The sequence below is a fragment of the Platichthys flesus genome, chromosome 7, assembly GCF_949316205.1.
Source record: "Platichthys flesus chromosome 7, fPlaFle2.1, whole genome shotgun sequence".
NCBI classification, from domain to species: Eukaryota; Metazoa; Chordata; class Actinopteri; order Pleuronectiformes; family Pleuronectidae; genus Platichthys; species Platichthys flesus.
In genome coordinates, this window is record NC_084951.1 from 8,335,010 (window position 1) to 8,361,302 (window position 26,293).

Here is a 26,293-nt window from a genome sequence, read left to right on the forward strand (position 1 = left end):
ACTCATAACAAGAACTAAGAAGTAATTTATTTTGTTAAGTATTGGACATTTAAGCCTTTTTTTATCCAGTTGAATTCAATAAATCTTTGTTTGAAACCTGTTCGAAACATCCATAATGTATTAGTGAGTAAAGTATGTATTTATTTATTTATCTGTTGTAGGTCTCAAATGAGTGGACTGTCTGTTTCCAAGAAATGGACAATGGAGGGGGATGTTTATATTGTTTGTTTGCTGTTCCGTTCAGTCCTATTTTCTGTTCAAATAAAGCATATTGGAGTGACCCCACGCTATTCTACCTGTTGTTCTTTACATAGCTACATTGTGATACGCCCATTTAGACCACAGGTAATCCAGATTTGGTAATCCTGAAAAGTTTGAATCCGGATCAGAGTAATCCAATCCCACATTGCTTTGAAAAACCAGCATAAAAATAAAATGGATTACGTGATCCTGGATAGCAGAAAAAGAGATTTCCAAATATGGATCAGTTTGATCCAGATTCAAACTTTTGAAAAACCGGCCCCAGGTGTTTCAGCCTTTTAATCGCAATAAGCTTAAAAGTATACCTGAGGGTACACTGAGGCTGAAGGTAAATCTACTGGCTTGTATGGGAGTGCTATGAAAGCCATGTGGCTCGCTCAGTAGATCAGACATCATTACCTCTATGCCTTCTTTTTTTAAAACTAAACTAATACCTACTCTCATAGGCAGCAGAGTCACAAGAAAGAAAGAAACTACATCTTTCAAAAAAAAACAACTAACAACTCTTTGAAACTAACACTTTTAGTAGCACTTAAATGGCACTTACTAGCACTTTGTAGTTTTGTTTTATTTTTGAAGAAATTGTACTTTCTTGATTCTTGTTGTTCTGGGTCTGTACCCTCGGGGTTGATGCACTTATTGTAAGTCGCTTTGGATAAAAGCGTCAGCTAAATGAAATGTAATGTAATGTAATGTAACATCAAATGTGGTTGCAATAAAATCTAGATTAAAGGAATAAAGGAGTTAGAACAACACAGTAGCAGCAGAGTTACAAATCGCATGTTAAAAAAGCTTTCCTTTGAAGATAAGTTGTGAGAAGTGATTTAAAGATAGGAAGTGAGTTGGCGAGTCTAATCTCGTCAGGCAAGGAGTTCCAGAGCCTCAGGCCCTGAGAGAGAAAGCCCTGTCACCCTGAGTAACCAGCCTTGACCTCGGGACAGCTAACAAGGTCAGGCTGGCCGATCTCAGAGTGCGTTTGGTATGGTATGGGGTCAAGAGCTGTGAAATGGAAGTAGGAGCCCAGTAGTTTGTTTTAGCTCTAATATGAGCAGCAGCATTTTAAACAAGCTGCAAACAAGTTACTAAGGTATAAAGTTCATTGCAGTAGTCCAGACGGGGAAAGACAGAGGCATGTGTTTGCTTTTCTATGTCAGGGAGAGATAGCACTGATTTAATTTTGGAAATTAAGTAGATGGATGTAGCAGGATTTAATGATTTAATTAACGTCTGTTTTCAAATTCAGTTGGGAATCGAAAGTGACACCTATATCTTTTGCTGTTGTTTAAATGATGGTTGCCAGGGACCCGAGAAATGGAGTGAGTTTGTCTGCTATCTGATCGGGACGGAAGATGATTCTTTTTGTTGAAGGAAGTTTAGATACATCCATTTATTAATGGCAGTTAGGCACTCTGATAGGACACTCACACGCTGACGTTCTCTGACTTAAAAGACAGGTCGAGTTGGGTGTCATTGGCATTGGAATTGAATTACATTACATTACATTACATTTCATTTAGCTGACGCTTTCATCCAAAGTGATTTACAATAAGTGCATTCAACCACAAGGGTACCAACCCCGAACAACAAGAATAAAGTAAGTACAATTTGCTTCAAAAAAGCCAAACTACAAAGTGTTTCATGTAGGTGATTTAATAGTGCTACACGTTTTTTTATTTTGTATTTTTATCCAAGGTGCAGCGGAAGATGTGTAGACTTTGTGCTGTCCTGATATCATTGGGGTTCTCGTTCAACCATTTAGGAGCCAGGACAGCAAACAGTCGGGATTTTGTTGAGTGTTTAGCTCGCAGTGAGGGAGCAGTAAGTTGATTCTAAGATGAACAGCGGAGAGGACGGGCTCGGGTGTAAGGTTTCACGATGTCCTGGATGTAGACTGGACCCGATCCGTTCACAGCCCAGTACACAAGGGCAGCCACTGGTAACCAGTGAAGGGAGCGGAGGAGCGGAGTAGTGTGAGTGAATTTAGGTTAAAGACCAGTCGAGTTGCTGCATTCTGGATGAGCTGCAGGGGTCGGATGACATTAGCAGACAGACCAGCCGGGAGGGAGTCGCAGTAGTCTAGGCGTGAGATAACCAGAGCCTGGACCTTCTCACCCACTAACTCCTGAGTGAGAAGGGGACGTATTCTCCTGATGCTGTGCAGCATGAATCTACACGAGTGGGTTGTTGCAGTAATGTTGGCAGTAAGGGAGAGTTGACCGTAGAGTGTCACACGCAGGTTCCTAAAGGTCTGGGTGTGGGCTACCTCAGAGTTGTCAAGGGTAATAGTCAGGTCGTGGGTTGGAGAGCCATTCCCTGGGAGGAATGATACGATGGAATGATAGGATATCCCATTAAAATGGCTGATAACTCGCCCTAGTTGGAGCATGCACAGCAAAGAATAAAACTTTGTGAAACCCGAACATCAATGGAGCTGAGGATGAGATGTTATTTCCAATGGAAACAGAAATGTCTCTATCTGAGAGAAAGGTTTGAGCCATCTGAGGGCAATTCAAGATCAATGCAGACGCACTGTGTCAGTCTATTGATGAGAATGTTTTCATCAATGGTGTCAAATGCGGCACTGAGGTCAAGGAGCCTTAATATGCACTCTGTGAGGTCCATTCTGGTTCTGAATTTGCAGTAGCCATCTTTGTTATGTATAAAGGGAAACCTCAGTCTCTCAAAATGTGACTTTTGTCTGTTTATGTTCAATGTGTTGTCTTGAGGTTATTTTCTCCAACACCACGGGAAATAAATTAAGAGGAACTATCACTCTATATACTCTGAAATACATAATCTGATGCACATGACCAGCAAGTTGATTTAAGTTTTATTGCCACATTCCTTACACAGTGTGCATGAACATAATTCAACTTTCGCCCTTACGTTATTTTATACTTTGGTCAGATCATACAAACTGAATGATCTGAACATTTGAACAAACGTGAACTCAAATCTGTGGCAAAACCAAAAGTCCCAGGCTGCATGAAATAAGCTGTATGGTTTACCGTGGAGAGCCAGAATTCCAGCATAGAGAGAGAGGGGATAGGTAGCGTGGAAGGTAGAACAGCTCTGAGGAGTACCAACATAAAGCAACACCAACCAGGTGTTGAACCTAGCAGAAACACTGATTGCCCCTCTTTCACTTTTACATCCTTCACAAACAAACAAACAAACAAAAAACACACACACACACACACACAAGTTTGCAGGCACCGTTATACTGTTTTCAAAGAAACTATAGGGTTCTCTTTAGGAAAAGTCCTCCACTGTGACAATCAACTCTGACTCTATGTGCAAAACTTTGTGGACAGCGTCAGCCACCAATAGCTAGAATAGCAGTAGGTAATTTTGGCCATGCTCCAGTCTATATACTGAGCGTATTTAGAGCTGGTACTAAAGTAACAGATTCCGGCAGGTTCTGGTTCTGGTCCTGGCTTCCATTGCTCTGGAGAAACTTTTGCCGATGCCTGTCCTCCTGACGCTTCTTCTTCTCTTGTCTCTGCTGCTCCTTCCTCTGCTTGTTTGATACCTGGGGAACGATGAAAACAGAATTGTGTTTTTAAAAATACAGCCACTAGGGGTCTCTCAATCAAAATTATAACAAAAGACCTAGTTTGATGATGTGTGAAGCAGTGCAGGATCATGGGAGTTTTTCTCTTACACAGCAAACGGCAATGAATAACAGCGGTTCATTTTGAGTGACAAGTACAAACAGAGGTAGGAAATAAAACGTCAACAGGCTAAAGGCTAGCATTGTGTTTTGACATCTTTATACTTCGTTAGCAGAGTGGGACAAAGCCAAGGGTAAAGTGGATATGACGCAAATAAAAGGTAACCTAAATGAAACGTCCTGTTACCTTGAATTAGTGTGGATTTCTCTGGGTTTGAACATTGTTGGAAACATTTTGGATAATGTTACACAAGTCAGCATAAATGTATAACATAGGTATTTTTTTTAGATCTCTTAATGGAAATATCATTACTGAAGTGTTTTAGTAAAGTGGGTAAGTAAAATGGTAATCCACAAAAATTTCCTAAAGAGAAATATTTGATGTCAGTTAGCAAATCCCTCTTGTAACTCCACCTTAGGCTTTTGTATGTTGCTGCCCTCTGCTGACTGCTTGTGCTCGCTGCAGTCCGTGGCTGTAGTTCTGCAGGCTGAGCAGGATCCTGAGGAGCATTGGCCCTGGCAGGACTGACCCAGCACCGAGCCGAAAAGCCATTCAGCATTGATGGTGGCTGCACTCAGCTGGAGAAGGTTCTCCTCATCAACTGAGGAAGAAAACATACATAAACACTCAAATAGTAAAGAATCAATGTGATGCAATGGTCACTGTTAAGATAGAGAAAACTGTCCACTGAAAAACAGGCTGATGTCTGTATAATATTGATGGAGGAAATGTAGCAGAAGAGATAAGCTTGAATGCACCATAGTTATGAAGTCTGTAGGGAAGTTTGATGCCTCGTTGTTCTCTTTTGCTCTGACAGTCTAATTCTTCCTGCAGCTAATGAGTCAAATGTAACTTCTGACCCTGGATTCCTCGATTCTTGATGGAGCTCAGGATCACGTTGTCCTCCTCGAAGGCTGTGGGGGAAGGGTTTTTCTGTCGTTCCCTCTGACCGTCCCCAAACTCACGCTGCTGGCCTGGCGAATTCTGCATATTCTGAGGAGAGCAAAGCGAGAAATCATCCAAGACCCATCGGTAAACGTAGCATTACAATAATTGAGCTGTGAATGTTAAACACCACATGATGCATTCTTTAAATCTAAAGAGGCAGGTGTGGAAAATACCACTTGATTTCAGATGTTGTAGGATGAAAGGGATGGCAGCGATTCTTCCTTAATACTTGATGGTCTTTGTATATTACAGTATTTACCTCTATGCGGAGCTGAGCAGGACTTTCAGAGTTGTCTCCGATCCGCCTGACACTGTCATAATGATCTCCATATCGGTAGGCAATGTGTAGCTCTCTGCAGACCTGCTTCACTGCACCATTTATCTACAAAGAAAAAACAACCTATAATGTGTGCAAAGTAGCAGAAGGCTGTTAGCTATCACAGATCAACAGCCCATTACATTAGATTGGAAATCCTTTGCCTACCTCCCACAGTGGTGTGTTCAGCTGATGGATGACCACTTTCACCTGTTGACTGCGAGCAAAGGCTACAATAGCGTCATTGCCAGCAAATGTACCGGGCTGAGAGAGGCTCGACACTGGGTGGAAAGAAACAAAAATACATATTTCCCTTTTTTTCTCCATGCTCGAGTGAAGCAAAGAATGGAGTCAAGTCTGAAAAACTAAATCATCTTTGTTGCATCAATATGTCCTGATGATCTCCTATATTTATTTATCTATTGCAAGCAGAAGTGAGGACCATCAGGGGTCAGTGCATAGTTCCTGGTTGCTGCGTAGAGAAACTACCATGTAGAGTAGCATCACTAATCAGTTCACTGTGAAAGAGGCAGTGGCTAAAGTTACTATTTCCGTGGTCAAGTTCATGTCTCATACTGGGTAGCTTTCTTACAGTGCTGTGTGAAGGGCACGTCATCTTCGACGAAGGGTTCAAAGTCTTGTCGATAGGACGTCATATACTGGACAGTCTCCTGGCGAAGCCGGAGGTGACCCCGGGTGTGACCCTCTAACTGGTCGCCTAAAGATCTGAACAGGCAGTTTCTGCAAAAAAAAAAAAAAAAAAAGCCCAAATGAATGTTTCTCAGGGGCAAAGTTATCAGTAAGTTTGAATCAACGCCTTGATATTCCTCAAGTGTCTTTGTTAGAGTCTGTATTAGCTGGCGAAGTCCTTGGTTTCAGACAATAGCAATGACCTATGTCCTGTGAGACTCAAGATTCCTAGATCTCCAGCCAACTAGTAAAACATGATTGATGAAGAGTGACAAATTTTGCAGCCATACAGCTAAAAAAACATAGTAGTTTAGACACAAACACATTGTTACTGACTGTGAGAGAAACAAACACACAGGCTGGAGCTATAGTGTTCCTCCTGGTTAGTAAGATTTCTTTATATTAATGTTCTTAATAGACATGTAAAAGACAAATGTGAAAAGAATCAGCGTTTGTAAAGAACAACAGAGAGGTAGAAAAAGCACAACTAGACGCCACAATCTATTTCTGGCTCTTACCCATCCCCGGGGACTTCTCTCAGCTTAAGTCCCAGTGCCTGGAGCTGAATGGAGAAACTGGCAAACTCTGCTCCCTCATCACCATCCTGAGGCCGGTTCTTGCGGTCTTTCACAATGGCCCGGCGAGCTGCCCGATCATCCCTCTTGCGTTCCAGTTCACTCTTTTTATTGCTCCGCACAGGTTTTGATGTCTGTTTCCTTGACATGCTGGCTGCAGTCGTGCCTCCAGGCCTACGACAACGAAGTATGTCTTCTCCCAGTACTGAGCCAGCCCTTGTATCAAGCACTGTCACACATCAGGAACCTGATTTACAATACACAGGAGCAGAGGTGAGTGTGTGTGAGTGAACACCAGGGTTGTTCTGTTACGTGTATTCTGTAACCTTGCACAAGAACGACCTCCATGGTCTGTCCCAGATGAAGACAATATACAATATACCATATTATATCATTTGGCAGGCGTTTTTAAAAAGGGATTCTCAGACCATCAATATGAACAATATGGAGGAAACATTCGCTACTACTTCTGTCTGATTCTCTGATTCAATGTGGCAAACTGTGAATATAAATAACGCATTAAGCAACATTTCAATCTACTGTCAGTATCACTGTGATCTCTTGAATGAAATGATGCTGGTGTAAATGTTAACCAAAGTTTAGACTGACGACCCCAGAAAAGGAAATCGGACTTAACCAATTCACATATTTTTTGTAAAATGTGAAATAACTGGTGATAAAACATAAACAGTTTCGGCTGATTATGAATTCGCCCAGTTCCGTTATAAAGCTAGTCAACAGTGCTAAACGTACGTTAACTAATTACAACTAGTTTGCCGGGTCTTGTAACGAGTATAGGTTAGTACTAGGTAATGTTACTTTAGCGGACTCGAAGGGAATATTATCGGCATCAGGTTTGCCAACATGAAGTTCATCAGCTAGCAGCTAGTTTGCTAGCGAGCGAGCATTCACAGCTGAATATTACGTAACGCATCGTATGCTCTCGCTTATAGCACTGAATACAAATCGAGTAAGTGAAGTGTTAGACGTAGTAAAAAGAGTAGTACTTACGTTTAACAAGATATACTCCAAGATATATTTGTTTGTTCCGTTTTGAGTTGTCTCAGAGGAGAAATTATGTGATTGTCGTTTTTGTTTACAAATGAACTTCCGCATACGTACGTCAGTGTACGTCAAATCCTACGGAAGGGGGAATGGGCCATGCGTAGGGTTGAACGGGATGGTAGGTCTATTTAACAAATCCACAAAACTACATTAAATTATATTATATTATATTATATGTAATTGTTGGTCAAGTATTCTGAAGTATAAATAAAGCTTGTGAATTGAAATAGAAAATCCATGTAACTTAATTCATTAGTGTGTTTATAAGTGTTTATTCAAGTATTATAGATATAAGTAATGCATTTCATACTTGTTATTTAATCTCTCTATCTATCTATCTATCTATCTATATATCTATCAATCTATCTATCTATCTATCTATCTATCTATCTATCTATCTATCTATCTATCTATCTATCCATCCATCCATCCATCCATCCATCCATCCATCCATCCATCCATCCATCCATCCATCCATCCATCCATCTATCTATCTATCTATCTATCTATCTATCTATCTATCTATCTATCTATCTATCTATCTATCTATCTATCTATCTATATTTATATGATAATTGCATGAGTAGAGGTGCATGAGTCATATTATTTTGCAGACGGTGAGTCAGGACAAAGTAGGAGTTTATAGTTACAACTCTGAAAGAAATGTTTGCATCTCCACCTCTCCCCAAATCGGAGAAAATCTACTCACCACCACCAACTCCTCCTGATGACTCCACACAGTTGGTGCGTGTGGGGGATGAGTGGGCTGAGAAGCAATAGACAGGATGTTTGCAATGTAAAATAAACCAGCAGGCACACTGATACAAATAAAATAGCCTGAAGACATAAAACTGCATCAGAAAACAGGAGGACGTCGCAAGACTATTCCATTTCCTATAAAAAACAAATACAAATTTGCACCACGCCAGCTGGTGCGAAAGAAACAGGACACACATCTGCAGATGTGCGTTGGCATGTGGTTCATTATAGACCTTGGTGAGTAATGGCATTGTGTGTGAGCAGATGTAATGGCCCGGAGGTCGTCCATGCATGTGCTGCAATCAGCATCAGTCACCTGAGTGGAACACAGAAATCAGCCAAGCATGAACGACATATCATTTTACTGTACATGTACAATATGTTTGTGGGTGAATGAGAGTCGAACAAGGTGCTTCAAATCATTATGTTATAGGAAGGGCCTGAGGCTAAAATAGACACTAATAGCGGAAAGTCTTTGACTGGGGTTTCATATGTTCAAACTGACATACTTTTTTATAAGAAACTACTTTGCAGCTTCACTGACATGCTCAAATATTTTCTTTACCATGGCACAAGGTTACTGGTATATATACCATCTGCAAAACTGTGGTTATTAATCATACCGTATTTCCTGATTTGTGCTTATATCCAACATGAGGAAATATCATTGTACACTTACAAACCTGAGGGCATTTACAACGGTGAAACCTAGATTTTTCTTAAACTAGCTGCTTCAACATATTTCATATCAGCTGAAGCATAAAGGATACAGATGAGATCAAGTCTGATATGTTTCTTTGGCCTCTTCCAGTTTAGCAGAGGAACATTTTTCACGCAACCAAATGCAAATATTTTGGAAGTTTTGTTGGTAAATGTTGACATTTTATTTAAGGTGACGGCCCTCAGGAGGCAAATTAGATGGGGAAAAAAATCTGTTACACTGGTGCCTAGCTTGGCTGTATTTTCTTTACTGGAGGAGGATAGAACAACTTTAGGGGGTCTGTGGGTTGCAACAGCAGATGTTTTTGAAATCTGCAACCACCTCCCACCAAAAAAATAAAGAATATAATTAGAGTAGTTATTTTGTTTGTTTGTTTGTTTGTTAAAATGTTTCCATGTTGATAGTTGCAAGTGAAATGTTATGTGAGTCAGAAAAAGGGTTTCCACATTCGAAGGCTGGTTTATGGGCGCTGTCCATGGTGCTGAGACATATGTAAACCACTGTTCATGTCAGTAATATCGTCAATTAACATGAAGTACTTCCATCTGTTTAATCAAATGTTTATTTGTGAAAAATCTTACAGAGGCTGATTAGTTTTCTTACTTCAGGAAGTTTCCGATGCTTGTGGGAACTGAGGGTCTGAATTTTATCTTGACTTGCAGGTTCACAGTTTATAGGATATGTATTTATTGTTAAAATGCAGAAAAATAACCCCCGGATACCCATGGCACTGGGTGATCCCTTCAGCCAGGGTTATGGGACCATTATCTTCAAAAATGTTGAACCTGCCTCAGTGAGCTTTGTTGTCTAATTATTATGATTTTCAGGTATGATTGGGGAATTATTGCCTGACAACACCAGTTTCAAAGTCTTCACCTCTGTCTCTGCTTATTTAAAGAAACAAGTCAAGTGGCTCATATTCCAAAAAAAAGAAGGGGCATGGAATTGCACAGAATCAGAAACTGAAGAGCTGCAATGTCTGTAAGAGAATTAGAAAGAAAGACAGGTATTTGTGCTTCTGCATGTTATGTGGAAGTAAATCTGTTTAAATGGACACTTCATTGGGACTTTTCTCCCTTATGGTGTGTGTGCACAGATATCTTTTTGAGGACCACTTTGACCCTATTGACCTTACAGAGTGAGGACAGTTTGGCATTTTTTAATACTGACCCACTTTCAATTGGCAGTTTTCATGGTTAGTTGTATATTGGTAATGGTTAAGGTTGGGGCAAGGGGCGAAGGAATGCATTTAGCCAATTGGAGAATAAAATAACAAGGTTGTGTGTAACTGGGGGATAAAAGGGGTTAAGCCACTGCTCAAAGGAGGTTGGATCATCATGAGTAGTACCATTCATGAAGCCTGCTCCAGTGTATCTACAGGTATCCACTATAAATAATCAGCCTATGCTAGTCCCCCCCGCCCGCCTCTATCTCACACGCACACACACACACACACACACACACACACACACACACACACACACACACACTTTCTCCCTCCCTCCTTCTCTCTGACACACACGCACGCGCAGACACACGCACGTGCACCAGGGGTGGGAGTGGATGCTTGTGTAGCTGCTGGGAGCCAGGATGGGATAATCATGCGTGTCTGGCTTCGGGCATTGATGCAGCTGGATCCGGAGTGGACTCGGAGCGTTGGGTGGGTCTAGTTCTGGAGCGATCCGGACCTCAGGTCGATGTTAACGAGGGCGATGGCCGAGAGGGGAGTTGGTGCCGCTGTCTGAGACGTCCGGCCCGAGAGAAATCCACCGTGTTCGCCCATGGAGGAGGAGAGAATTCGCCGGTACTAATAAGAGCGCAGCCCCGGTGTGGAATAACTTGGAGCAGGACGAAGGGGATACCGAGGGGAGCCTTTTAGAGGATATATAGAAGGAGCTAATCTCTGTTTTTCCTCATGGGTTTTTAACCGGGATAGAGATCACAAGGCGCCTGGAAGAACGGATCACTTCTGCATCGGTAATTAGAGGACTGCCTCCTCGGAGCGTGCGGCCGCCGCAGCCGACACACCGCGGGGTGGGTGGGGGGAACCCTTGGATGGAGAGGGCGCAGTGAGGGGCTGAGAGAGAGGCTCGATCGGGGAGGCACGGAGGGGGAGCGGGCGGTTCGAAGGGACCCGGGGAGCCAGGAGCGGTGCAGCGGCTCCATGAGCGGCTTCTGCCGGGACAGAGCGCCCAGAGGAGCCCTGCAGCCGGAGCGTCTCCGCCGCCGCGGGTAAAAAAACCCGGGCCACAGGACGGCGGCCAGTTTGGAAGTTTTGATGCATATGCTCACAACCACCATGATTTTTATGATTCTTGGTGCTTCAGTTGTAATGGTAAGACACGTTCACCCCCTCCATCGGCCACAGTGTGCTTTTTCTAATTCACATCAATGAGGCTAATATTTTATCCGATTGATACAAATGTGCAATAAATGCATCACATTTTGCCGCCACACCACCCTCCAGCAGGCCTATCAATGACATGTGGAAGTAGGTTAGCTCACCTATAATTACCTGCTGTCATCAATAAATAATCTAATTCCGTTTTGAGGCAAGAGTCCCCCCTCTTAAAAATCGGGAGGATCTAACCCAGGATGTGTTTTTCTGTCCCTTTCTTTATGATTTTCCCTCCCTCATGTTGTGTATCTTGATAATCCCGAGGAGGTGATTGATTCGCTGTCTGTAGGAATATAGCCTTCCCTATTGCTTGACATGTCCCAGCTGACTGGCATGGTTCTTTGCAGGCGATAGCCTGTTTAATGGACATGAACGCACTACTGGACCGCTTTCACAACTACATCCTACCGCATCTACGAGGGGAGGACCGCGTCTGTCACTGCAACTGTGGAAGGTAAATGCCATCATCCTCGAGCATTATTTGTATAAATATGGTGGTGGTTTGTGTGTATCTGTGGGTGTGTGGGTGTTTTTCCCCGCTTTCCCCGTCAATTCTTAATTGCTGAAGAGGCCTGGGCGATATGTGGCGGTGAAGCCCCGCAGAGGCTGAGCCTTTACAGCGACTCTTGTTTTTATCATCGGCTCCAACACACGGTCCGATGGCTCGTTTGATCGCCCTGTGTGTTTTGGTAAATTAAATATATATATTCTTAGCGATGCATCGGCTGCGAGGGCTTCGGCTTCTGCAGCATCCAGCCTGCGAAGGTGTGTGTCGGAGCCATAAATAGGTAATGAACTATGAGCAAAACGAGGCCGTTCAAAAACAATCTGAGCATCAAGTGTGCGATTCATACAGGTTTACTGTGTGTCGATGGGAATTGAAACCAATGTTGCTCAAACGAGAGCCGGAGCGAGGTGGTTGTGTGGCTGGAGAAGTGCTACGGGGCTGAGGAACAGTCATCAGCCTACCTGCTGTTTGCTCTCACGGTGAGAGCAGGTTTGAAGTGGAGGGCGAAAACAGCAGCAAGACCCTCATTAATACATTTATTCTGACTCAATCTGCATTATTATGCATTTTCCCATCAACAGTTTGTAGAATACAGCAGGCTGCAGGGTGTGTGGATGAGCACTGGTGCAAGCGGGCCTCGTTTCTCGACAGTGCCTGAGGGTATGGCGACAATGTTAGGAGAAGATTTAAAGTAAGAGCCCTATTAGCCAATAGATTCACCCTCTATTTTGTCCTCATGTTGGATCCTGATTGGCTCTTGTCCTACAGGCAACCTAGCTACAGCTACCAGAACAGATCAGTGGTTCAAGGAAGGGAAATGTCACTATACCCCTGTTGGTGCAAAAGCTGGAGAGATGCACATGAAACCAAAACAGCAGCCTGTGGTGTGCTTACTGCAGTGTGGGGGTAGATGTGTGGGGCTAGCTGTTCGTTAGCAGCATTAACAGGCCAGTTCCACTGTGGGTCTTTTAAGCCATAACACCCAGAAATCCTTCATCATCAGGTGCTATTAGATTATCAGAGAGGGGGAGGTAATATACATTAATGTTTGAAAGGCCTACTGTACACCTTTATGTACCTGATGTACTAATCAAGACCAAAGTAAAAGCATGTTTGGAGAGGGGGGTTATGATGAGAGCAGGCATCACTGATATTGTGATATTTTGATAGTCATTGTCCCGCTGCTGATTAATGAGCCATGATTGGGAATATGATCAGAATGTTGAAAATGCAAACAAGTTTAGTAATATCAGACTCATTAAGCCCTGCTCATTTTATTGATAATGAAGTAATGCTCATTTGTCTGCTATATAAGCATTTGTTTGATAAAAGAAAACATCCTAGTGGAGAATATGCACAGTTCAACCTCTGCTCAGATTCCTAGTCTTTAGGTTACTGTATAACCACAGTGTCTTTCACTAACCCTAAAACACTCCCGAATAAGTGTTAGTTACAAGTCTTCACATAGGCAGCGGAAATGCAGGATAGTTGGATGAATAGAGCAAAGCTTGGCCTTCACATGTGTAGTCTTTCCATCCCTTAGACATGGAGGTGTCATGACGCCCACAGCGCTCACCTTATCAGTCTTGAGGACACAACCAGTGTCGTTTTATTTGGCAGCCTCGACGCTCTGATTTGGATGCAGTTGTGGCTTCTCTGAAAGGCTAAATCCTGACCTGCAATATCTGCCTCTGTGACAGAGAGGAGATCAAGAAATGGACACAGTGTGTTGGTGGCATGGTGTTATTTGAAGCAGTATGAGACGTATCATGATCTAAATGCTCCTATTGAGGCATTTCCATGCAAATATTCTTGCAGAATGATTCTCTTTTTCTTTTTTTTTAAAAAGAAGACACACCTTCAGAGATTTGTAGGGCACAGGTGAACAGGACTTAAGTCAGTTTAAAGATAGACAGTCAGGCAGCATTAAATAATCCTTTACTTTATTTACTGGTTTAGGTGCAAGAGCCTATAGGGGAAAATAAAGAGATACAGTTGAAGATTTTGTCTTATCTTGTCACATACCTTTGTTTTATTATAACAAATGTTTTGGTGTTAATGGACCTCAGTGGCGGCGCAGCTCAGGTCAGTCAGGTTTAATAGAGGGGTTTGATCCCCCATGTGGCCATACCTCTTCAGTAAGATGCTTAAGGTGTTAAACTGCAAGATCAGTTTCTTTCTCCACATTAATACAAAGTGCTGCTACCTACATTTTCCAGAGATCACCTGTCATTCAAACATCGACTTGGATTTTCTGTTGATGAAGTTGCTCTTTTGTATGGGGAGATTGACTCTTTGTTTACAGCTGGTCATGATCCTAACTTCCTACTCACTTCAAAAAAGAATCATTTACACATACTTCCGGGTAGCACTGGTGAATATAAGCAACACAGGCAATTTGAAATGTGTATGAAACACTTGTGGTGTGGAGTTTTTGAGATGTGAAGGCTGGGAATGTCTAATGAAAGACCCTATCATGTTGCATTACAGAAATTAAATTCCCAGCATACATTTGTTCTAATCTGTCTCCTGCAAGGCCTTCAATTTTCAGAAGTGCAATACTCGATTGCTGGAGTACTCTTTCATTATGAAAAGTTTTGGTAATGGCCTTCGAAAACCTGCATCAGTCCAAACCTGTCAAAGTAATAACCCAAAGTGTGTGAGTGTTTTTCCCCCACAGACAATTGCCTGTGTTGTTAGTTTGTGTTAAAAGCTCTCATAGCTCTTTGAGGAGAACAGGTTAAACCAGAAAAGTGAGACTTTCATATCAACGGCATGTATTTGTTTTTACATTGGAGCAGAGTCAGTAATCGACAACGTGAACAAAGTGAATGTAAGTTGAAACAGTGGCAACAGTGGATACTAAAAGCTGTATGTCATGATAGCATGCACGTTGTACGTTAGCTGTAACACAGCAAACCAGCATATTTTCTGATACACTGAAAAAAACTGATGTCTTTAAATTTAAATAAATTCAACACAGTACTTTCTCCTCATGTATGGTAAGTCACAATCGCAAACCCTGTGGATTTGAGGAAAACAATTCAAATTGGCTTCATATTGATTCCTTTCAAATTTCTCCTATTTTGAGCCAATCCAACACGACGATCTATTCTTATATATTATTTAAAGGAGACATATTATGTTCATGTAATGAATCATAATTTGAATTTTGGTTATTACATGCTCTAATGTTCAGATAAGACATCACTTTCATAAAAATGTCCATTGCTGCAGCTCTACCTTTAAGCCTCTGTCTGAAACACTAGCTTGAAGCGCCTGTCTCTTTAAGGCCCCCCTCCAGATAAAGCCCTGTCTGCCCTAATTGGCCAGTTAGTCCACTCTGTCACTAGTGGTCAACTGCTTCTGGCACGTGTAGGAAAAGCCGGCCAAAATTCTATAACGACATGAGGAAGATGAATGCCACTCTGACAAAAAAACTGTTAGCTATAAGTAGGGGTGCACCGATTTATCGGTTGTACATCGGTAGCGGCCGATATTCGCCTCGTTTACTGATATCGGTTTATCGGTAATAAACTTGACTTTCACCGATATCATTGGCCGATGTTCATATTTGTGGTAAAACCGCTGGGCACGTGCTGCGGCTGGGGGAGCAGTCGCTCTGTCGCCCTCCTCTCCGCGCCGCCGGAGGCTCAGTGCGCGGCACCGGGAGGTCCTCATCCGGTGGCGCCTCACGGCGTCGCTGGTGCGGGGGCTTTCTTTCTCTTGGACCGCGGATCACCTCAGCCACGGCGACCGCTGGGGGAACCCTGAGAACTGGTGCGGACCAGGGGAATCCGACTGTTTAATTAAAACAAGCATCGCGAAGGGCCACGGTGGGTGTTGACGCGATGTGATTTCTGCCCGACACTAAAAACAGGTCAAACTGAGGAGGGCTTGTTAAGTTATCTTGACTCACCCTTTTAGCTGACACAAAAGGGTGAATGAATAACAACAAAAAGAAAATAAACAAATAACGGTATCGGCTATCGGCCAGATTGTTATTTTAAATATCGGTATCGGCCAAGAATTTCCATATCGGTGCATCCCTAGCTATAAGACAATTTAGGAAATAAACTTTCACACTTAGTGCATTTAAGATATATTTGAGATAAGTTTCTATTGAGAGAGTCCCTGTTTGATATGGGAATCACTGCTTTGCTGAGAGGCCCCTCAACAGGATCTAGCAAAGGAGGTAGCAAACTATCACTCAATCTCTTTTCAGGCCATGAGCTTTTCCATGAGTAGACCATGAACTTCTCTGCCTAATGTGCAGCCTGGAGACACCAATGGGTCCTTGAGAAGGCTTCAGGGCATTTCCGGCAATGTGTGGATTAGTGCAATCGGATTAAAATGTCTATATTTTCAGGTACCATCTGAGGGAGAGAGAGTGTGTAAAATACTACAGAGTATCTAGTTCAATGCTGTCCATGGTACTCATGGTCAAAGAAATTTGGTAAAGTCCCTTTTCAAAGTAAGGACATAAATTGGAAAGTGGTAAATTAAAGGAAACACCTGAATAAATTAATGGAGAGACGTAACAATTGCCGATGCTTTTAAGATGGATTATTCAGTAAGATTAAGTGAGTAAGAATTGATTTGAATCGTACATTACATTCTTTCCATTCACCAGATCTCAATAAAACCAAACTCGTTGAGGGGATTCTGGAGGAAGTGCTAAACAGAGCTCTCCACCAGCATCGTCAAAACACCAAATGTGGGAAAATGTTCTGTAACAGTCCTCGCTATCTCACCAGGAAAGATCAGAGAATAATGTGCACAGAAGCTGTTGGGTAGTCCTTTCACCTTAGAGATGTCCATGGAATGTTAATGTGTAGCTTTAATTCAGATAATTATATAATGCTTTAAGGACACAAAATGGATTTAGATCTTTGCATTTATACAAACAGTATATCTAACTCACCTCTCTCTATCTGTTCTCCTTCCAGACATCATGTCCACTATGTAATCCCATATGATGGGGACCATTCCTTGGTGGACTCATCAGAGAACTACTTTGTGAGTGACAGCGTGACCAAGCAGGAGATGGACTTGATGCTGGGGCTGCTGCTGGGCTTCTGCATTAGCTGGCTGCTGCTGTGGCTGGACGGAGTCCTACACTGTGCCGTCAGGGCCTGGAGAGCGAGCCGCTACTACGGTAAGCTGAACATCACTGCAGATACGCAAACTCTAAAATACCACAAATCTTTCTCTGTTGATTTCAGTTTGAACAATCTTAATTTGTATGAGGGGATAATTTAGAGGCAGATTTGCGAAGACACATCTTATTAGCAAAATGCTTGCATGCAGAAAGCCATTGCCTGGCGACACAGCAGTTGGTGGAGCTCAGGTCAATGACCTTCACCCCTTCGCTTGGCCCATTTTGGCTTTTCTCGCTTATTTATTTACTCAGTGTACTGTGACCTCTTGGAAACTAACAACTAAACTTATCAGCAGTGTGATGATTCAGACTATAGGCAGAGATAAACTGAACGTAATTTATTTATTTTTTCTTAGGAAAATACTTTAAACGTCAAAACCTATTTCCCTGATAATCTTCTTTATTTGTGTTAAGGAAATATCCATGTTCGTTATACGACAATTGGTGAAGTTACAATCTGAATATATTAAACTAAAAATTATCTTCTCAGAAAAGTAAAATCCTCATTAATGAAAGCTACAATAGTGCAGACCCCAAAACACGTGTTATAAAACACACTTGATTGTAAGTTTCACATTCAGATTGTACACATTCAGGGTAGAACATACGATACTAAAAGCAATAACAGATAGAACTACTTCAGTACATTGTTAAATAAACTGTGATACTACACATAAAGGACCAGTGTCTAGATTCAGGTGAAAGGGATATATTGGAAGAACGTGTGTACAAAATTATCCTAGAGCTGTTTTGACTAGAATTTTTCATCTTAATTGTATGAATTGTTGTTTTCTTTACCCTAGAATGAGCCCGTTATATTTAAATACTTTATATTTACATCAGGAGCGGGTCTTCTCATTTACACTAGCCCAGATTGGACAAGCTAAACACCTTTTTAGTTTTTATGACGACTGAAGGTTACCACAGGTTCTCTTTCATGTTTGGAAAGGGAGGGTCAGTTGAGGGATGTTCAGCTGCAACATGCGACTTAACCACTAGATGTCACTAAATTCTACACACTGAACCTTTAAGTGTTATCGATGTACTTTACTGCTGCACTGGCAGCTGATTTCGGGATAAGCTAAAATAGTGTGTTAGTAACAGAAGATTAGGTATCCTGATGATCTGTTTTGCATGAGTGCACGTGAAGAATCAAATTTTATATTGCACTGCAGAAAAAATACTGTAAAGTAATGAACTTTATATCTAAAATGAAAGTAAAAGAATGCAGATCATAAAAGTTGGTTTTGAGGAAGGATTTTTTTTTTTTTTTAACGAACACAGTCTGTGAAAGCCTAAAAGCCTTGAGTCAGGACTTCCTCGGCTAATGGGCCTGGAGTTAACAGGTATCCCATGGTGATGAGGAGAGGGATCATTCGAAGGGCCTCTGAAAGAGGATCTCAAGCAGCAGTCAGGCTTGCATGGGGTTGACAAATCACACAAATAGGCTGAATTAAAACTTCAAAATCTGTTCTAAAATTGGCAGGCAGGTTGTGGAGGGGAGGATTTAAGTGATTTGGCCACTTCTCTCATTGAGACAGTGATTAGCCTCTGTGCAGAGTTTTGAATTAACCGAGTATGATGATATTTTCTCTTGCAAAGACCACAAGTACGTCACAGCAATCAAGCCTGGAGGAGACAAAAGCATGAATGACCTTCTCCAGGGTACCAAGGATAAGAAGATGCCCTAGTTTAATGAAGCATAATAAGGGTGAATTCGAGTAATCTTTTTTTTTTAAATTTTGATTACAACAATTTATTCCGATATCTGTTTTAAACCTTAGAGCAACATATTATACCTTTCTGTAATCCTTAAGGTGTTTTCTCACCTTACATGAAGACAGATTGGAGATATCATATTCACAGGATATATGGCACAGCTTTTAGTGTTTTTTGTGCCAAAAAATTATTTGATATCTGGGACATGTCACTTTGTATCTGGGACACTTGTACCTAAATTGCATTTATTAATGCATGTCAAGGTCAATATGAGCAATTTTTTTAATAGAAATTGGAAAAATTACTAAGTAAATGAAGAAAAATCTATGAATCTATTCATAGAAATTTAATGTATTCATATTAACATGCAAAAACGTAATATTCTTTTCATAAGGAACCCAAACCTAAATAAAGAAACTATGATATCCATTGATAACTTTCTATTAAAGGTGTATCCCATTTTTTTTTTTTTAAATCTATCAACAGCAAAAATAAGAATCTGATTATTCATTCTGTAATTTGCTGTGTATTTTGGTGCAGTTCAGGGACAAACAGTCCATCACTTGAGCGAATCGTACTCATTGATCACCACTATCTTTTCATGGTTCCATGGTGTAATGGTTAGCACTCTGGACTTTGAATCCAGTAATCCGAGTTCAAGTCTCGGTGGAACCTGTGTATTACTTTGCTCTTTTTTTCTAGCGCACTATATTGAACAGATACTCTTTTGTACATAACTATATTTTTCTGTGGTATTCATAGTGGACGGCAAAAACACAATGTCATTGTATAGGACTGTATATATGACAATAAACGCGTTGAACTTTGAACTTCTCCACATGTTTGGTGAAACCAATGGCTCCAGACCACAAACCAGACTCTTCTGTGCCTTTTGGATCATCTCTGTCCTAGAGAGAAATCTAAACATGTGCTAGTTAGTTAACCAGACAACCAGTATAGGGACAGACTGTAGTTTCTATTAACTCCTGTCTGACAACTGCAGATCTTTTCTTTTTAATTCAGGAAATACCTAAATGTATATTTCCCCCATCTGTAAACATAAAAGACTGTCCCAGATTATCTAAAGCACACTGTTCCACATTATCAATCATGTTTGATGAAGTGGATAAAAACTAACTATAAAAAACTAAAACACATTTCGAACAACTCAATGCATATTTTTGTTTCTTGAATACATCACAAAAAATGTGATAACAATTTGGAACACTGTCTTATTTATACTTATTTATACTTTACTCATTTATCTTTTTGAGCTTTGGACAGAGAGTGGCATCCATCTTTTCTTTTTTAGAAAACAATTAAGCATATTTTCTAAAATGTCAACCCATATCCTACTGAAATCCTATATTTGAGAAACCAGATTTCATCATTGGGCCCTAGAGCTGAGTAAAACATGCACTGAAACCGAGGAGACAGACAGCTAACTTGGATTTTGAGCCCTTGCTTAAATCAGAGATCATCTTATAGTGTGTTACACATAACCTTTTCACTGGAGACATTTTTTACTTGTCATGGTATGAAGAGCTCAGGTGTTACAGACACTCACCCTGAATCTCTTCTAGTAGTTCTGTGTTGCAGTAAGTCCTGACAGTGACAGGAAACATCTGGACCCTGAAACTGAGGCAGCTAAATGGAATTCAGCCATAATTAATTGTATTATTTACGCCTGTGGTTTTTATACTGTGAAATGTCGAAATATATTTTGTTCGAAAAACAACACACAGCTTGCACATCATCACTCGTGCTGATTAGACCTCCTCCCCGGTTGACGGTGGGTGGAGCCATGTTGGGATTTAAACCTTAATCATAGTGTTGGTAGAAAACCAGAGCCACTGATACATCAAGTGCCTTAGATTATAGATGTATGTAAATATAAACGTATATTACCACAGTGCAAATCCTGTTACAGAAAATTAGTCGTCGGATTGGGAAACTCTGGCCAAGCTGTCATTTGTACAAAACAAACATTGCTTTTGTGTGATAGTAGCAGTTACTGAGACTTGTTCAAAACCAGGCCTGAGACACAGAGATTGAGAAATGACTGCACTGCCACCATCTGCTGTGCTCTGGTGAAAGCTACATTCCCACATACCATGTGTTTAAATCCAACTGAGTGTGAAAGTTGCTCTTTCATTTCCTGTCTATTGTCAGCAACCTCTCTCTCCTCTCTCTCTCTGAAAAAATCGTTTTCATTTCTCGTACCATCTCCTCCTGACAGATGAAGGATGCAAGTTACTTTTGTAGAAAAAAAAGGACTCCCAGCAGATTTAGATTTAATGAGACTGAACAAAGGGTGTAATGTTCACCCGTGTCTTTGGCTTAAGTGGCTGTTGCAGACGAAAGAAAAGTAAATAAATACAATTTGAGATTAAAAGTGACATCTACCTAGCAATTTCACACTCACTTTGTATGTCTATTCTGAATTGCCTGAGAAAGTGTAGTGCAGATTTTCGTGGGATTTGGACATGCTGTTTAATAATACTTGTTTAAACAGGCGACCAGCGCTCTGTAGCATCCAGTGTGGCCACGACAGTACATGATTTCAGTCAGTGGACCGAGTTTGACATGTCTTCTATGTCCTCAGATAAACCAAAGCAGCGATCAGCAACTGGGTCAAACCGTGGGTCAAAATCCTCGCCACATCATTTCAATATTTTTTTTTTTTTTTCACCATATCAAACTGACACTGACAGACACCGGTGTCGATGGTGCTAGTATCTGTCATAGCAACAACATTAAGAGCATCACTACCTCTTTAGCGAATAATCTTTAAAGTAAGAACACATTGTACAGTTTTATATATAGCGGAATTAAAGAGCAGTGTTTAAGATTGTAAGATTGTGTTTAATTCATTGCTGAAATGCAATGAATGAAAACATAGCACAAGTTAAGCAAATCGATCAAGCTTGTATATAAGCGAAACACATTAACAGTAATAATGGCAAATCAGTTTCATTTTATGACTAACAATAACTATAACATTTTCACTGCAGACAAACCAGGTCTCCCCTCTGCACCACAGACTGTGGATAAAACAGCCAGGATTAGCAGTGCCATTGCACAAGTTAAAGCTAATCAGATAATGTAATGATAATCACTGTTTTAGTGCCACAGGCCTCTTGACCCTGCCAGCATTAAACTCTAGAAGTTAGTTTGTTTCTGCTGACACAAATGAGCTTAATTCAGAGATACTGAATAGAAGCAAATAATTGAACAAGTGGATTTGGAGCCTGAATATTGTATATGCTCTAGGCTGTTAGGTGCTCAGATTCAGGCATGTACTGCGGTGGTGGCCTGGATCCTCAGTTTTTAAAGAGCGAAAGTAGGTGATATGTGACCTGGATACTTGGAGTGCCATGGAAAAGCTCCTCGGGCAAGGATGGGGAAGTCTCCAGCAGCAATCAGAGAATGATGGTTATTATTTCTACATCATCTGAAGGTTCACAAACATGGGTTTTTCACAACAGAACATATATCAGTGTTTTTCAGTTTTTTTTTTTAGATGCTGCTACAATAAACAAGGGGCCGGAAATGTAGAAGGTTTGATAGCTGCTGGCATCTGCTTTGCACAGAGGTGTGGAAGGTTTTTACAGCAGCGGGTGAGACACTGCTGTTTTCTCCAGTGCTTTAGTATAACAGTGTAAAATGCATCATCATAAAAAAAAAACTCAGAGAGGAGGTAACATCCATATTCATTAGCAGCAGCTATAGAGCAGTGGATGTGGGATTATTCTTTTGTTCTGTGAGGGAATATCCCCTGTGTGTGTGTGTGTGTGTGAGTGTGTGTGTGTGTGTGTGTGTGTGTGTGTTCGGATCTGACGATGCTAGGTCAGAGTCGTTTAGCCTACCCGAGATGAGGAGTGAAGGTGAGGCTGACAGAGCAAGAGGAAGGGTGTGTGTGTGTGTGTGTGTGTGTGTGTGTGTGTGAGTGTGTGGGGGAGCAGGGTGGAGATGCTGTCATATCCCCACCCCCCACTTACACACATTCTCTTCACCCGAGCTATAAATAGATTGAGAGAGAGCAGCTGGAATGGCAAGTGAGAAACAGAAACACACACACACACACACACACATTGAGATGTACGTTTATGCTTTTTTTTCCTCTCCTAATTTCATCTCTAGCGCCCCCTCTCTCACTTATTGAATCTACCCTGGTCATTTCCTTCACAGTGCTTCCTGTTGTGAGTCCCACATCTCTCATTTAGCAAAGACACACTGGAAACGTAAAGGAATAAAGTATGTCAAAAAAAATGATGACTTGGCGTTCAGCATTAAGCCCCGCCTCTCATTTCCCTCATCTTTAAACAGTTGCGTCTCCCATTTTCTGCCACTCATTATCATTTCTTCCGACTTTATCTCCATCCTTTTATTCAAATGAGAGAAACCTTTCTTCATTGCCCCCTTTCCTTTGGATACCCTTCAGAGCAGTCCTAGTGGACAGCATACTCAGTCACAGCTATAAATAACTCTATCTCTCCTCCTCTCCACCCAGCATCTCGCCCGCCCTTTCACTACCACCACCAACACCACCACACCTCCACAAAGGGGCCATTTGCCACTGGGTTTTGCAGCTGGGGCTCTCCCCTCATTTCTCTCTCTCTCTCTCTCTCTCTCTCTCTCTCTCTCTCTCTCTGCTGTCTCTTTGGACCTCGCTCCGCCTCGCCGGCTCCAGTTTATAACCCAACAAGCACGAATGTCTGCTCTTCCGTTTCCCCTCCTCACACTATATGCCACACATTCATGAAAGGCCACTTCGTTTCCAGACAGCCACTGATTTCTGAGCAGGCCAGCCTTTCTATTGTGCAGTCCGTATGAATACAAAATTAAACACTCTTAAAAATGAATGTTCTGCCTGAATCTCACCTCCTTTTGACTGTACAGAAATAATGTGTAGTTACATGTGCAACAGCTAAACATGAATGTAGAAGAATCAAGGGCAAGGCCGCGGTGCACTTGAAGAGATTGGTGTCGTTACCATCCAATGTTTCAACGTCCTGAGCTTTTATGTTGTCTCTGTCACTCTGTCCTTACTGTAAAAAGTTACCCCTACATCCCAGGATTAAATGTTGTCTCCTCTATGATAGAGCTGGTGGCTAAAAGGCATATTATCCATCAGCTTGATTCAGTTTAGGTTTAGGTTTGTACGGAGCACGCAACTCACTTTAAGTATCAACATTTCAAAAATTAAAAAGCATTAATAAAATATTACTTTAATATTGAGAGGAAAATGTCAGGGGACAGCAAAAAAGAAAAACTATTCCAAGTTTTGTTGCACAATCTGCAAAGCTTGGGAGCAACTTTTTTTAATTTACACTAAACCATTTTTGCTCGGAACCCTTCGTTAAAGTAGAAACTTGGTATTTAGGCCGTCTTGACATTTTTCATCTTTCCACTGAAACAGAGCATATCATATAAAAAGCATCATATCAGAGAAAGACTACCCAATATCTGCTTAGCGCTAAATTATTCATTCATATTCCAAAATAAACTGAGCCAAAAAGGGGTATTGGGGCTTGGAAAAGTACAGTTCAGAGCGCAGACATTATTTGTTGCTTTTAACTGGATTTAGATGTATAAAACCAGACTTAGAAGGATTTTACTCTATTGTGTTTCCTGATCTCATGAGTGTGTTTTACAGCTGCTCAACTCTCTAGTCTGTGAAAGCCTGTGTTCAGTGGACTTTGCCCATCTGCACAGTGAGACAAGATTGTTGAACACTAAACCATACATACTGTGGCGGCACATCCTCGTGTTTAGTTGTGAGTAGAAGTAGGGAAACAGAAAAATAAATGATCATTAGTGTTATGTGTTTTGATTTTGACCAAATAACGATATATCCATATTTGAAGTCTGAATTTCTGCTTTGTTCTGCTTTTATTTAGTGTGAAATACCATCAATATGGGATAATACTCAAACTTGGGATGTCCCATGAGCAGGACTTTTGGATTTCCCCTTCAGATTTTGTAATGCTCTCACTCAAAACCCTGCGCTTGCACTCAATCATAACCTGCTTGTGCTTGGTTATTGTGGGCTCCAGCTATATAAGAAAAAATTAAATAAAATTAAATCAAATAGCAGAGGAGAGGATAAATCCAAGAGCAGATGTTTCACGAGTGCGAGTAGAACAGCTGAATTTGGAGTGCAGCAAATCTAAGTACAAGCAGGGTGAGCTCATGGGCTTGGAGTGAAAGCATTACAAAATCTGAACGTGATATCAAGTTCTGGTCTCAAACTGAGAGACCAACTCAAGAGATTATGACAATATTTTTTTAGATGTGTTTTATCCAGGGCTGGAAAGTGAAAATGTTAAGTGTAACAAAATATAATTTTAACATTTTAAATAGTATTTATTCTTCAGTTGATTTTTTGGAAGCTTTGTGCAGATTCTTAAGTTTATCGACAGAACAAGTTTGGAAACAATGGGCTTGGGGTCCCCTCATTTTTGCCTGGAGTGACCTTGTGATTCTTATCCCTATTTTGAAGAATTTTATTGTGTTCATTTTAAACATACAACAAATTATTGTATCATTTGCCTCCTCTTGACAGCTATTTTGCCTTTCAACTTTTTCCTCCAGATACCCCGTCCTGGTCATGGCTGCCTCAGTTCTGCAACCTCCGAGACCTCCGTCGCCGGGCCCAGCTCCGGAATATGGAGGACTCCACTGGCAACATGGTCCACATCAAGCAGAAGCTCTACCACAATGGCCACCCCAGTCCCCGCCACCTTTGAATCTGAAAAACTGAGCAACAAAACCAACAACAAAAAAATTAAAACTAGATCCTTCTCCCCAGCACACCTTCTCCTTTTCCCCTCCGACACCCCTCACCTCCCTTCCCCAAACAGCCTATTGGCCAGCTATTGCCTCAGAGACATCTGGAAAACTGCCCTACCACTGTTCATTACTGGCCCCCTTAAACCCCCATGACAGGACTTTCTTAGGACTAAACCTGGTCCCTGTCAGCACTCAAAAAATCCCCAAATGGAGCAAGATGACGATTTATTTGTTGCCACTGAAATCTTGTCTTATGTCCATGTCCACCATTGTGGGAGGAGGTAGGAAGAAAAAAAAAACATTTTTAAGGGTGTTTTTTCTGTATAGAGACATTTTCTGTGTTCATTGTTAAACTTGGCATGCTCTTTTAGAACAGGGTAAGATGTGGGCAGTGTATGGAGCCGGGTGGCGAGACTGGTGTCATGATATTTTTTTTTTTTTCTGATGGGTGGGACGGGGACTTTGTTGGTGTGGGGAGGGGCGAATGCGACTGACAGGTGGGCGGGTTTTTGTGATAGTTAGATTGCTGCTTCTGTAAATAGTTATAAATAATGGAGAAAAAAAAGGGGGATTTGTCAGTCTTTATGAAGGGGGTGGGGGGTGGGCGTTTGTGTGAGTCGGTCATCAGTAGAAGACCTTTGCGTGGGTAAAGATTGTAGAAATGGGACGGAAAGACAGAGTCTGTTTGGGAACTTGGATGTGA

General features: G+C 41.4%; 2 protein-coding genes and 1 non-coding gene across 3 annotated transcripts; 2 read left to right on the plus strand and 1 right to left on the minus strand.

Annotated features, from left to right (window-relative positions):
- Nucleotides 1-3,079: 3,079 nt before the first annotated feature.
- otud3 (OTU deubiquitinase 3) lies at nucleotides 3,080-7,631 on the minus strand. The gene is made up of 8 exons (XM_062392493.1): nucleotides 7,476-7,631; nucleotides 6,408-6,711; nucleotides 5,792-5,940; nucleotides 5,368-5,480; nucleotides 5,143-5,265; nucleotides 4,796-4,928; nucleotides 4,349-4,536; nucleotides 3,080-3,793 (listed from the first exon to the last, which is right to left on the minus strand). The coding sequence occupies exons 2-8, from the start codon at nucleotides 6,611-6,613 to the stop codon at nucleotides 3,629-3,631; spliced, it is 1,077 nt and encodes a 358-aa protein (XP_062248477.1). The 5' UTR covers nucleotides 6,614-6,711; nucleotides 7,476-7,631; the 3' UTR covers nucleotides 3,080-3,628.
- Nucleotides 7,632-10,563: 2,932 nt separating this feature from the next.
- Nucleotides 10,564-26,042, plus strand: tmem240a (transmembrane protein 240a). Its single transcript, XM_062392277.1, has 4 exons — nucleotides 10,564-11,344; nucleotides 11,755-11,861; nucleotides 16,865-17,073; nucleotides 25,393-26,042. Exons 1-4 carry the CDS (start codon nucleotides 11,288-11,290, stop codon nucleotides 25,545-25,547), a joined length of 528 nt encoding a protein of 175 aa, XP_062248261.1. The 5' UTR covers nucleotides 10,564-11,287; the 3' UTR covers nucleotides 25,548-26,042.
- On the plus strand, nucleotides 19,399-19,470 carry trnaq-uug (transfer RNA glutamine (anticodon UUG)). Its single transcript has one exon. It is a non-coding gene; the product is annotated as a tRNA-Gln (tRNA).
- Nucleotides 26,043-26,293: the final 251 nt, after the last annotated feature.